The sequence below is a fragment of the Metarhizium acridum genome (assembly GCF_019434415.1).
Source record: "Metarhizium acridum strain ARSEF 324 chromosome Unknown scaffold_574, whole genome shotgun sequence".
In the NCBI taxonomy this organism is placed as follows: domain Eukaryota; kingdom Fungi; phylum Ascomycota; class Sordariomycetes; order Hypocreales; family Clavicipitaceae; genus Metarhizium; species Metarhizium acridum.
Window position 1 is genome coordinate 1,446,989 of NW_027094044.1, and position 14,344 is coordinate 1,461,332.

Consider the following 14,344-nt stretch of genomic DNA (forward strand, 5'->3'; position numbering starts at 1 on the left):
CTCTTAACTCTTACTAAGTACTCTACTATAATTACACGAGAGGCGTAACTAAAGGAGCACTTACGTAAACTTAAGCGAATTTAAGAACTTAAAGCTTAAGAGTAAGAGTTACTCTAAGACTTATCCTTAAATAATAAGAGAAGATTCTTAAAATAATAAGACTTCTTCTTCTTAAAAGAAGATTAGGGTTTAAAGATTTAAATTAAAAACCTCTTTAAGTTATCCCTTAATATAAACTAAAGAAAGAGAGATAATTAATTAAATAATCTTTAACGTACTTTTAAGAGTGCCTTAAGAAAGTTTAAGAAGAATTACTTTTAAATCTTATATATAATTACGTAAATAGAAAACGAATGTTATTTCTAATAGAATTAATATATTAAGGAAGTAAAGGCACGTAATTTAAACGTAAATATTAACTAGAAAAAATTTAAAGTATAAACCTTAAATCTTATCTAAGATTCCGTTAATTAAAATGCAATTATAATATAATAGTTAAAAGGTATACGCTAAAGGGAAGACTAATCTCTTTAAGACTTTCACGTATACCTAAACTTATTAAAAAAGCACTTCCCTTATATCTTAAAGGCGTAATAAGCACTTAGCTTCTTTATAAAACTCTACTCTTACCTTTAAAACTATATTAAAATACATGTATTAAGTATACTAGAAACTTAAAAGAAAATCGTAGCTCTTACCACCTATTTCTAAAACGGTATAAAAGGCAAGCGAAATAATAAGCGGCCCTAAAATAAGAACCTAAATAAAAGACCCTTTAAGGTACCTTAAAGAAACCCTAGGGACTCTTCCCCTAAAAGAGAAAGTAACTAAGAAAGGTTCTTAGAACCTAATTAAAGGCGTTTCTTACGCTAAAACTTATCCTAAAATAAAGATAAAAAGGAGGCTAATAGTAAAGAGAAAAAGAATTTTACCTACTAGAAGTATAATAGTAATAAATATCTTTAAAATAAATGCTCTAAGAGGGGAAAGATTAATAATATAAAAACTTAAGATAAAAAGGGGGAAAATAAGAAGAATACTATAAAAAAAAAGAACTAATTATAAATAATACCCGGTTTATAACTAATAAAGATTATATTTAAGTAAAAGCTAGCCTTATAATATAAGCTATAATTTAAGAATAAAAATTAATACTTATTAAAGTAACCCTAAATACTAGGGCTAAAGCAAACTTAATTAGTATTACCCTAGTATAGCGTGTAGAATTATATTACTTAAATAAGATTCTACTAAGCCTTAGGGTACCTAGTAATATCTATTTATAAAAGCTAAGAGTATAAAAGGTACCCCTAGCTCTTATAAATTTATAAGGGAAACGAAGAAAGTTCACTCGAATCTACTATATAGTATTAAATACAGGTAAGAATCTTCTTTTACTTAGAATACTAGCTCTTAAGAATAAGAATATTACTATAAACGTAAGGTTATAATAATAATAGTATAATATAAAGAAGAGCGAATATAAGGTAATCTTAATATATAAGTTTAAAAGGGAAGCATAGAATCGCGTATACGTCTTTATTATATTTAAAGTAAAAGAGGTAGTATTACTATAAGGAAATAGCATTAAACCCTTTCTAAAAGTAACGCCTTTACTACTAATATTATAGAAATATACTAACGTTTTTAAAGATAAGAAGGCGAGAGAATTACTATTACACTACTTAATTAATTATATAATTAACCTAGTAAAAGAAGAATTACCTTTATATAAACCTATATACTTACTCTTACTAAAGAAGCTAATAACGTTACGAGACTATTTAAATAAAAACCTAAAGGTAGGCTGAATTTAACACTTTAAAAGCCTAGTAGAGGCATTAATTTTATTTATATTAAAAAAGAACGGGACACTTTACCTTTACGTAAACTATTAGGGATTAAATAAAGTTAATATTAAGAACTAATATTTACTTCCCTTAATTACTAAGATACTAGATTAAATATAAGGAGCTAAGATATTCTTAAAACTAGATATTAAGGAAGCTTATTATTAGATTAAAATTAAGAAAGAGAACAAATAAAAAACCGCTTTTTAAATATAATATAGGTATTTTAAATACTTAGTAATACCTTTTAAGTTAATTAACGCACCTACTATATTTTAAAGTTATATAAATTAAGCGCTATAAGGCTTAAATAATATTATTTATATTATATACCTTAATAATATCTTAGTATTCTCTAAGATAAAGGAGAAATATAAAAAACACCTAATATAAGTATTAAAATAAATAAGAAACGTAAGGTTATACACTAAATTATTTAAGTGCGAATTCTTTTAACCCTAAGTGGAATTTCTAGGGTTTATCTTATTAATAGAAGGGATCTCTATAAATCCCGCTTAAATTAAAACTATTACGTCTTAGCTAAAACCTAAAAGTTACTATAATATATAAGTATTCTTAGGGTTTTATAACTTCTATTAACGCTTTATTAAAGTATACTCTCACGTAATAGCCCTACTAATAGCTTTACTAAAAGGGAGTAAAAACAGGCGAAAACCAGGGAGTATAAAACTTAATTAAAAGGAAATTAAAGCGTTTTACGCCTTAAAGAACGCCTTTATAAAAGCCCTATTATTATAATATTTTAATTCTAATTAGTAAACCTAAATTAAAACGAATGTATTAATCTTTATAATTACAGCGATTCTATTATAATTTAAAGATAATAAGAAATAGCACTCTATTACCTTCTAGTCGTGAAAATTATAAGATATAAAGACCCGTTATAGCACGCTTAATTAGAAGATACTAGTAATTAAGGACGCATTTAAATATTAGCGATATTATATAAACGGTGTAATAGAGCTAATTAAGGTCTTAATAGACTATTATAACCTATAAACGTTTATAAGTAATAAGCAGTTAAATAAGAGATAATCTTAATAGTGTTTATACTTAACCCCTTTTAACTTTATAATTAAGTATTAAGCAGGGAAAAGAAACCCTATTAATATACTATTAAGATAGCTAAACTACATGAAGAGACCGTATAAAGATCCTATAATTCTTAAAGAAATTCGTGTAAAGATAGCGCAGGTAAATAAAGCGCTTATTAGATCTATTTAGGTACGAAAATACAATTTATTATTTTTAAATAAAGTACCTAATTAAGAGAGATATAGCGAAAAGCCTTTACTAAAAGAAAGTCCGTGAGTCTTTATAAAATCTAGTAGGCGTAGTAAGATACCTTTATAAGGGGATTTACTCCCCTTAAGCCGCTAATTTAACCTAAAATTAAGAGATAGGTTATAATTACTCTTACTTTAGGAGAAAATCTAGGATACTATAAGACGAGAAAACCCTTATAAAATGAACGTAAATACGCCTCTAAGAGATATAATCTTAAATACGTAAAAAAGAGATTCTTAAATAAAAGCTAAATATATAAGGATTTATTTTAATTAAAATTCAGCTAATAAATAATACCTAAATAATTAGGGAATCTTAATGCATTAATAACGTGTATAGGTTCCACTAAATAAGGCTATTATTTAAGAATTACTTAGGCTATATTATAATAACCTATTAATTAGGCACTTTAGTATAAAAAAAATAGCTAAGCTATTAAAAAGGAAGTTCTATTAAATATATATAAATGTAAATGTAAAAGACTACGTAAAGTCTTATATAATATACTAAAGAATTATAGCGCGAAAGCACTAGCCTTATAATAAATTAGAATTACTATTAATTTCTTAAGGCCTATAGGCTAAATTATTAATAGACTTTATAATAGGATTACTAGAGACCTAATATTATAAATAAAACGTTAATACTATTCTAGTAATAGTAGACCGTTATATACAGTACTTACTATTTTACCTAATATTAGATATAATTATAGCTAGCAAACTAGTAATACTATTCTATAAACGGGTTAAATACACCTATAGTATCCTTACTAAAATCGTGTCTAATAAAGGATCTTTATTTACTAGTTGTTTTTAGTTAGATTTATATTATCTAGCAAAGATTTAAAGATAACTCTTTATCGCGTATTACCCTTAAATAAACGAATAAACGAAACGCGCTAACTAAATACTAGAATATTATCTTTAAGCTTTTATAATAGAGAACTAATTATATTAGCTACTTTTATTACCTACGGTATAATTCACGTATAATAATACTATTAATTTAATAACTAATACCTTACTAAATTAACTTCTAATAGGGTTTAAGCCTTATATATACTATAATATTAGGGACGATATTATAGGAGAGAGAGTGTTAAAAGCAAGAAATTAAGTTAAAAAAATACTTTAAGTAAGATAAAAAATAGAAGAATATTAGAAGTAAGTGGTAGTATTTTAGGTAAAATATTATAATAATAAATATAAACTAATATAATTTTAAAACGAAAGTCTAGTATTACTTTAAACTAAGAATATAAGATTTAAGTATAAAAAGAATAAACTAATCTTAAAGTATATTAGCTCTTTTTAAATTCTTAATTAAGTTAAATAGTAAGTATATTATCTAGCACTCTTAACTTAATACGAGAAACTCTATAACGTTTTTTATATAAGCCTACTAGAATAGTAGTATTAACGTAAGGGTACTATAAATAAGTTAAAAACACTCCTAATACTAGAGCTAAAAGATAATAAAAATAAATAAAAGGTAAAAAGCATTAAAAACTATATTTAAAAGAGAGCCTAATTATATTACCTTATAAAGTAAAAGGGATAGCTATACGAGTATAACTAATAGCTTAATAGTAAAGACCTTATAAATACGCTTAATATTATACGTAATTATATCGTGTTACTTCTAGTTATAAAAAGAAACGAAATCACGTAAGAACCTTAAAAGAGAGGTTAGCTTAAAAAAGCATAAGAAATAAATGTTAATTAAATTAACTAAATAATATAAGTAAAAAGTGTAATATTAAAGCTTATCTCCCTCTAAAATAAGCTAAATATTTTAGGTTATATTAGACTTAAAATAGAGAAACTAGGTACTAAATAACTAGGCCTTAATATTAGAACTAGCGCTCTTATAAGCCTTTCTCTTCTTAGAACCCTTAGTAATACTATTTTATCCTAGCTTAATTAGGAACGTTTTTATAACCTACTAAGCCTTTTTAGCACCTTTAAACCCCTTTAAGTATAAAAATAAGCTATTATAAAAATCCACTAGAGTAATACGTTAAGGTTAGTAATAAATGTTCTTAAAAAGAAGATAAGAAATACGCTTAAGGGTATATTTAAAACGACGCTTAGCACTTTAAAATAAGAAAGGTTAATAAGGAAATCCTAGAGAAATTAAATCTAAATCTTACACGTATAATATTAGCTAAAAGTAGAAACTACTTTTCTAATTTAAACCTAATTTTATTAGCCTTCTTTATATAAATAAGAAGACCCTATAATTTAAGTTAAAAATAACTTTAAGAAAGTATAAACCTAAGAATTACCTATAGTATTACGTAACTTATTACTTAAAGATAAGCTATAATTACTCTAATAAGCCTTTTAAGTTAATAGGAACTTAAATATAAGCTAGAGTAAAAGGGTAAAGATCTTCGTACGTATATTATAATTATAATTAAAATTACTTATAAGCCGTTTCTCTAAGAAGGTAGCTTAAATAAACTCTAAGACTTAAATTAGGTTAAATAAATCCCTAGCTATAAGACCGCGTAATATTTATCTTTAATTAATAATAAAATTAAGAAGAAATTAAATCTAATACTTACGCGAATATAAAGACCTCCCTAAAAGGTATAATAATTATAATTATTCTTAACCCCCTTAATAAAGCAAATATAACGTAGTTTAATCTTAGTTAAGGGAGTAAAGTTAGAATTAAAGTTAATTTTAGGTAAATACTCATTTAAGTATTAGGTTATATAATAGTAATACTATTAATTATTACCACGTATATTAGAATCTTCCTATTAAGCTTTAACGCGAGCTTAAATCTCTAATATCGCGCTATTACTCTTATAAGGCGAGCTAGACTTACCTCTTACTATTTAAACCGCTTAGGCTTAGGTAATAACGTTAATAGGTATAAAGTTAAGTTAGCGTAAAGTCTTTTAAGCGGAAACCTATTTTAATTTAATATTAAATACTTTAATAATATTCCCCTTTAAGGCCTTACGTTTAGTTAGAGTTTTAAAGGGGTTATAAGCTAGAGTTTAAGCTAATAAAACTATAAGTATAATAGTTAATAGCTTAAAGAATAGTATAATATTAATAATAATTATAACGTTCTCTAGAAAATCACGTTAAAATTAAAACCTAAGAGAATAATAATAAACTACTTACCCTATTTAATAGAACTATTTAAAAAGGTAATCTAATACTAGGTTAAATTCGCCTTATTAGAAAACATATACCCACGAAATAAGCGGGAAATATTAATACGTATTACTACTAAACTAAACGTGCTTTCCTAAGCATAAGGGTATAAAGACGCAACCTACACCTAAATTAGCTATAATTTAAAGTAAAAGTTAAATGTAAAAGTACGTATTAGAGAAGGTAAAGAAGAGCGCGAAGGAAGCTAAGTTAAGGTGCTATAAGAAGGCCCCTAATAATATACCGCGTTATATAAATTAAAATAGCCGTATTTAAATATAATAATTAAAAGGGTAAGATAAAACGTAACTAGAAGTAATAAGAGTTAATATAGGGAACCTAATAATAATAATAGTGAGATTTAAGCTAAAAACGGTTAAAATTAATAAATATATACCTATATCCCGCGTTAAAGTTTTACTAATTATAATAAAAACATATTCTAGTTTAACGCACTTAAATAAACTATTACTAACCTAGTAATAAAACAACTAGTTAACTATAACGTTAATATAACTTTAAGTTAAAAACATAACTTATAACGTTAGCGCTTTACTATACTAGAAGAAAATGTAAATAGAGTATTACACTAAGTGTATATTTGAAATTTAAGCCTAATAAGCATTACTATAGTCTATAAGCTAGGGAACGTATACGAATTATAAGCGTAAATATTAAGCGGTAGTTAAGTATAATAAAAATGTAAAATAAACGAGAGCTAAAAAAAGGATTTATACTTAAATAATAAGAAATAAAGCTACTAGAAAAGAAAGAGAAGAGAGATAAGGCTAAAATAAGAAAGGGAAAAATAGGGGATAAAACTAAAAATTTATACTAGAATAGACTCGCAATTACCCTTACCTTAAATCTACGAGTTAGCTCTTAAGGTAATTACGCCTACTAAGATAAAGAAAAGAACCCGTAAAGCTCTTCCCTAAAAATACTAGATCTTAACTAAGAGCTCTACTAAGAATAAAAACGAGTAAGAGTAACACGTATTAATAGGGTAAACGTTACAGTTAATTAATTAAGGGTAACGATTATAACCTAACGAGATAAAGGCATAAGACCCTAAAATAGCGCCTTAAAATATAAGAATAGGAATAAAACTATAAGAACCTAAAGAGAATAATATTATTACTCTTTTTCCCACTAGGTTTTAACGAGAATAATACACCTTTAAAGCCTACCTATATTAACGATAATTAAGGACGATTATACTAAAAGGGGGGGATAATTATAACGCGTACACGAAGTCACCTATAAAGAGGGACTAAATCGGGTCCGCTTATATTCTAAAACAGGGTATAAATCCCCACTAATTCTAGTTTAAATCCTATAAGTATTATTACGTGAGAAGTAGGCACGAATTAGGGCTAAAACCCTTAATAAATAAGTATAAAAGAATTAGTTTAAATATTAGATAATTCAGACAAGTTTTAGTCTTATATTATTAGGAGGCCTAAGAATAGAGTTCTTTCCTAATTCCTTACCTAATCGTCCTATATCCTGAGTTTATCCTAACATAATCCTACGTCTTTAAAATTATTAGGTAAAGTATTCTCTAAGTATTTACACAAGAAATTATGAAATACTTTTTCATTTTTTATATATTCAGTCCTGTCCAGAGCATTAGAACTTAGAAGTAGTATAGTTTTGTAGTTTTATAGTTTTTGTAGTTTTTCATATAATAAATAATATTAAATCTAATAAAATACTTATAAGATTATAAGTTTTACGGATAAATAGTATGAATTTTATACTATAAGCTAATATAAAAAGTGGGTCCCTATAAGCTCTTATAAGCCTAGAACTTAAAAAACTATAAATATAGTTTTTATAGTATAGTGTAATATAGTGATTTTTCATAAAATTATATAATCTAATTTTATAGCTTATTAGAAGTTAAAAGGGCCCACTTTTTACGTAAGCTAATTGGTTATAATATTAGCTAATTTATGTATTTATTATTATAATTCAAGTATTTTATTTAATTTATTATTAAATATTTAAGCTTTTTTAAAAATTGAAAATGTAGTTTTCTTGTTAATGCTCTGGTTATAGGGTCCCCAGCCCACTATACATACAGGGGTTTTTGGTGCTGGGCTTGTTGGAAGCCCGCTGTGTGGCCCAACTAGTTGATAGCTGGCCTTGTTATCTAGATTTCGGTTGACAGCTTATATTATACTAAATTATGCGTTAAAATTAAGGTTAAAAGATTGACCCTAATTCCGGGAATCACAGCCTTAGGGTCCCACGACAGGTTGGTTTCTTTGTTAGATTGAATCAGCTCCAACGGCGAGAAATGCGGCAGGTATAGATCATCGCCATCGTCGGATTCACTGTCTAGCTCGCATTCTGGTTCATAAGCCAACTATTTGTGTACTACTAGCTCCAAATTCCCAACCTTGTGACTAGTCGCCGCCATTAACATGGCGACTCGCGAGTTGGCTCTCTCTCCACTAAAAATACCGCCGTTTGAATGCCGCCCGCAGCCTTAACGCAGTCGGAGTTTTGCTCAAGTGTTACGGCGACATCGAGATCCTCAGGTTGGCTAGAATTCAGAAGGAATGTCACATCGGTACGAGAAGATTTTGGTTGAGGCATCGTACAAGCACGGCACGGATGTAATTACAATATGCCTCCAAAAAAAAAAGCACGAAAAGCAGCAGGTAGGCAAGACCAGACATTTCTTAGCGACGCGTTATTGGCGAAGTACTGTACTCCCAAGCAAAAAGGCGGGTCATGCACGAACCAAGGGTGCAAAGCCGCCCTTAAGGAGATAGGTTTTGACCTAACCCTCTTTTTGAGTTTCTGTAACCCAGCCTAACTGGTTAGAGACGGTTAGCCCACTCCTTGTGCACCAACTCATGTGGGCCTTGCTGAAAAATTCCACGATCTCAGTTGGCGTGAACTGCCCAAAATTACGCTAGGACCGGACCGCTCGACGGCCCTGGTGGCTGATCTACGAATCTGGGATGCACCCTCACCTTCCGCCCAACAGCCACGACTGCAGCAAAGAAAGTACCACACCCGCACCATATTTGCCGTATGGGAACCGGATCCGCACAAACGCTTCTCCGCCACGTTCAGTATGTCCTCACGTAATCGAACGTGATGCGTTTTCATGGCCAATATTGATGATAATAACATGACCTTCGAGACCAACCACTTGACGGTTTTGAGTATAGGGTACCCCTGGAGAGTGCACTACTGTCCATCTCTTTCGACTTTGTCCAAGAAAGTCTTTGCCTCCAGTTAGCAGGCTTGTAGTCGAGCCGCGGGGTCTGTGAATATCGTGTGTCGCAATTTTCAGCAACTCCAAGCGCAGCTCGCCCTGGTAGAAAAATCACGGATCAGATTGGGACACACCTGAGTTGTCACATGCCCAATGACTCCGCGAGGAATGGCTCTCAGCCAAGCTAGTGCAGAAGGCGCAGTGGGTGTGGCGGCATGGATCTGGCCTCACATGTAGGAGCCAGCTGTTTATGTCGTCCTATCAATCTTGGCGCATTATTCCAAACTCAGACGTTTAGTCAGTAAATGTGTAATGGACTGTGCGAGGAAACTCGTTAGTGTGGCTTAGCTTTGTAAGGTACCGCCTCCTGGGAACCCAACGGACTTGTTGGCCCCTCTTCAACGCCCCAGGCTCTATTAATGGACACGAGGCTTAACAGACGCTCGTTTTGGAACCAAAAATTATATGGATAGTGTGCGACTCTATGCTAGATTATTATTAGTACACGCTCCTCTTCGGGCGCTTAAATCCTTGTTATGGCGCTTTGAGGACCCTATCTGTCTTAATCTCCACCCGAGCGTCAAGAAGAGGAACATCCGAGTCGTACAACTTGCTCCTTTTGATATCTGACATGGGTGAAGTTTGCGGGTGGTTAACGGTTGGCTTAAACGTCCTACCAGCAGCGTCGGTTCGAGACAGGCACAGGAGACCATCTGGGGTTGCTCTTGTGCCAATTGCTGGTTGGCCAATAGAAAAAGCCACGCTTTTGAAACGGAACTGGAAACCCAATCGTTCGGTCGCCCTCCGACGCCACAGGTTATTCTGGACTCAAGATGAGCTTTGGAGTAACTAGCTGGTAGGATACCCCAGAGCATGACTGAGGCCATTCAGCACCGATCACTCAACTCGCTAACTGATTTGAATAAATCACATTAAAACTGCCAGCAGCAGGTATGTATTATTGCATCTAACTCGCACAACCCCATCCAACGCCAATAATGCGGGGCATATATTTTTGAACATCTATTTCTTCTTCCGTGGAGATCGTGATTTTGACTTAGCACGCTTGGCTGGCTGCCAAAAACTGCCATCTAACGCGAGTTCATCGGCGGATGTGTCGGAATCACAGGGCAGCGACACATTTGAGCTAGGTTTCAGGATCGTTTCCTGGCTGGTAATGGTAGTGCCTTCGCCAGACGCTTCGCTCGCCGGGATTGAATGCAGATCGCCACTGGGAGATGAAACGTGTTGCTTCCCGACTAGTCTTTGGTTTGCCAGCTTGATGGCTTCATCTCTCGCTTGCTTTGTCCAATCTCTGGCGTTACGATAAGCAGTAGCACCTTGTCGAAATGAGTCTGCGTCGCCAGTGAGAGCCCACGATTTGATATGTGTTGTAACGCAGCCAGGTTTGTCTTCCGGAGAGCATGGTGGTATTGGATGGCTGCTGTACATCTTTAGTTGGCCTCCGTGGTATACTGATGAAATAGTATACGCCTTATTGTCGTATTGTGGATCTGGAATGCCGTGCGACTGTAGACTATGTATTCCTCTAGCCCCTAAAGCACCATCGTAATATGACTGTCGGCAAGCAACTGATAGTGTTCCGTCCGGCCCTTTGGCTTCAAGGAAAAAGTTAGGCGCTATTGGCAAGTCACTTTGCGTTGAGGGGACAATCTGGCCGCTTAGCTCTCTGCGAATTCTGCGATCGAGCTGCTCTGGACGCGCACCATAGTAGAGGTCAGGATTGCCTGGTACAAGTGTGCCATCGGTTAAATGGTCAAGATTTGTGAAGGGAATTTCTCCAGCAATACACTTTATATCAGGTACAGTTCCCTCAATTATTGGTATGACAGTTATTGTAATTTCACGCTTCTTAAAGGCGTGAGTATCTGCTCTCTTAAATCTTCGAAAGTCATCGTTCGAGAATTGAGATGGAGATAAAGATGGTCTAGGCTGGGCCATGGCTAGAAGTATCTCATCCATGTTCTCAGGCTCCGGAGGTAAGGTGCCATCTGGATACTCATACCCGTCTGGGAATATTCTGTGATCAACCAGATGCTGTTGGAAAGCGCGGTCATAAGGGCCTGTACTTCTCGTGCTCGTAGTATTCGGTGTCGCATTGCTCTTTAATGGAAACTGGCTGGCCCTTTTTATTGGGGACTGGGATCCCCTCTTTCGGCGTCCGAGGCTTGATTGACTGGAGCTCATTCTGTCGTAAGACTGAATCGGAAGTCGACACTACTTTATCGTTAGTATGATATCGCATGCGCAAGGCGGTCGTGCATACATACCCCTCTGATATTCGACAGATCGGGTCCACCTTGTCTTGCAAAGCGCTGAACGGTTGAAACAGCTACAGATGTATTCTGTGGTGATATGTATCTTTGGGAGTCTCTGCTGAAGCGATTTCGTCTGTTAAGCTCTCGTATCGCGTTCCGAGTAAGGGGAATTCTTGATAAATCGTCCCAAAATCTTGGAGGTGGAATGTCCGGATGATCGAGTTTCCGTTTCTTCGACGAATGATTCTGCCGATTGTCTTCGACTTCGCTTAAAGATGATTCGACGCGGCGCTTATGACCTTGAGTATTAATGCCTTGACGGTGCGGACTTCGTAGCGGTTGCATTGTTGGGCGCTTGCAACATCAAATATAAACATATGGGAACGCTCCATTTATGGATTTTTGTGAAGTTGAGGCAAGGGAGCTTGCGAAGAAAGATGGCGACGCACCGCCATGTTCTGATTGGTCTGCGCCTTCTCGTTCCAGAGCGCCTGGATACCCTTCCCTTCACACCAAAGTATTCTGACCTGTGAGACGAGTAGTCACCTGCCCTTCTGAAACGGGTGCGGCCTGTTAAATGGGCCTAGCCTTCCGGTCACATGCTCCAAATTGCCCAACCCACAGAGGCCCCGCGCGTAGACTGAAAGATGCGGCCCAAAGTCGTCAATTGCTCGGGGCGCTCATCCATTTTACTCGGGGCGCTCACGCCCCAATTTTTCTGCGATTAACCCCGCTGCTAGACCCTATAGAACATTCTTAGTATAAATACATGGCAGCTTTACTTAACACTAAAAAGCTTTATTAAAAATTAATGGATTTTTTAATAGAGCTATAGCCGTATAAATTTTTTAGCGGGTAATAGCGTTTTTTCTTCTTAAATATTATAAAGAAAAAATCTAGCTTAAAAGTGTATAATAGCTTAAAAAAATCATGTAAATTATATAAGTATCTTATTATTTAATTAAGAGTATTTACTACTATATATTTAAACTAAAAATATACTATAGGGTTTAAAATTAAAGGCGCTAGACTAAAATTAGGGCGTGGTCAGAGCATTGGAAGTAGTGTAGTTTTGTAGTTTTGTAGTTTTTGTAGTTTCGAATATAAAAAATTATATTAAATCTAATAAAATACTTATAGAATTATAAGTTTTACGAATAACTAGCATAAGTCTAAAATTATAAGCTTATAATAAAAAAAGTGGGTCCTTATATACTATTATAAGCCTAAAACTTCAAAAACTACATTTTGTAGTTTTTGTAGTGTAGTGTAGTGTAGTAAGTTTTTAGAAAACTATATAATCTAGTTTTTAAGCTTACAAAAAGCTAAAGGGACCCACTTTTTTAAATAAGCTGATTGGCTATAATATTAGCTATTTTATGTATTTATTATTATAATTCAAGTATTTTATTAGATTTATTATTAATTATTTAAGCTTTTTTAAAAAATGAAAATGTAGTTTTCTTGTCAATGCTCTGGTTATAACGCGTTACCTTTAAAGTAATATTATAATATAAACGGTTTTAATTTTAAGAGTTAAAGGGATAAAGTAAGTAAATAAGCTATATTAAATTAAACTTATATATAAGGCTAAGATATTTAATATTAAACCCTATAATAAAACCCTTAACTTATATTAATACTATAATTACTATAAAATAAGCTATATTATTAAATACTATAAGGTAATACTAAGGTATAATTAATATACTATTACTTAATATAAAGATAAAGAAGAAAGCTATTTTATTATTATATTAAATATTAAAGAAAAGTGTATTCTTTACTTTAAGGTATACTTAACTTAATCTTATCTTTACTTTATATTAAAGAAATATTAAAATAAAGTTAAAGAAGTATATATAAAACGCCTAATAAGATTTATTAAGTTATATTATAATAATAAATACCGCTTAAAACTAAAAGCTAAAAGTAACTTATTCTTAGTAAAAGACTAATCTTCTATAAAGAAGAGAGAGTATTTACTAGAAAGCTATAATTATTATAATACTATTAACTTTTAATTAAATAAAATATTATAATATATTAATTACCTTTTAGCTAATACCCTTTTAATAAAAGTATTAATTATAATTATTTAACCCTTTATTTAATAATAATAAAAATCCTTTATTAAAATATTAATAAGAAGAATATACTTATATATATAATATTATAATATAGCTTTAATATTAACCTAATAATAATATAAGAATAAGAAATAATAAGGTATAATTAACTTCTTAGCTTAAGGCTTAATAAATATTACCTAATATACTATAAAGAAAGAAACGCTATATATATTAATAAAAGATATAATCTTAACACGTAAAAGGCCTAAAAAGAAAAGAATTAAAGCTACGTAACGCTTAAAGGTATTAATATTTTTTCACTTTATTTAAAGCTATTAGGCCTTAATTAATAAATACTATTAGTAAAATTAAAAATAATAAAGCTCTTAAATTAAAGCGTCTTTATTAATAATTTTAA

General features: G+C 31.6%; 1 protein-coding gene across 1 annotated transcript; it reads right to left on the reverse strand.

The window, feature by feature from the left end:
• Positions 1–10,523: 10,523 nt before the first annotated feature.
• J3458_020849 (uncharacterized protein) lies at positions 10,524–12,468 on the reverse strand. The gene is made up of 2 exons (XM_066122276.1): positions 11,867–12,468; positions 10,524–11,813 (listed from the first exon to the last, which is right to left on the reverse strand). Exons 1-2 carry the CDS (start codon positions 12,197–12,199, stop codon positions 10,599–10,601), a joined length of 1,548 nt encoding a protein of 515 aa, XP_065972905.1. The 5' UTR covers positions 12,200–12,468; the 3' UTR covers positions 10,524–10,598.
• Positions 12,469–14,344: the final 1,876 nt, after the last annotated feature.

What these genes read in the sequence shown, in the direction of transcription:
- J3458_020849 (XM_066122276.1), bottom strand. Translation starts at nt 12,199, where the DNA reads ATGCAACCGCTACGAAGTCCGCACCGTCAAGGCATTAATACTCAAGGT. An exon ending in ATCTGTCGAATATCAGAGGG is followed by an intron (nt 11,814 to 11,866) that starts GTATGTATGCAC and finishes ACGATAAAGTAG; the next exon opens with TGTCGACTTCCGATTCAGTC.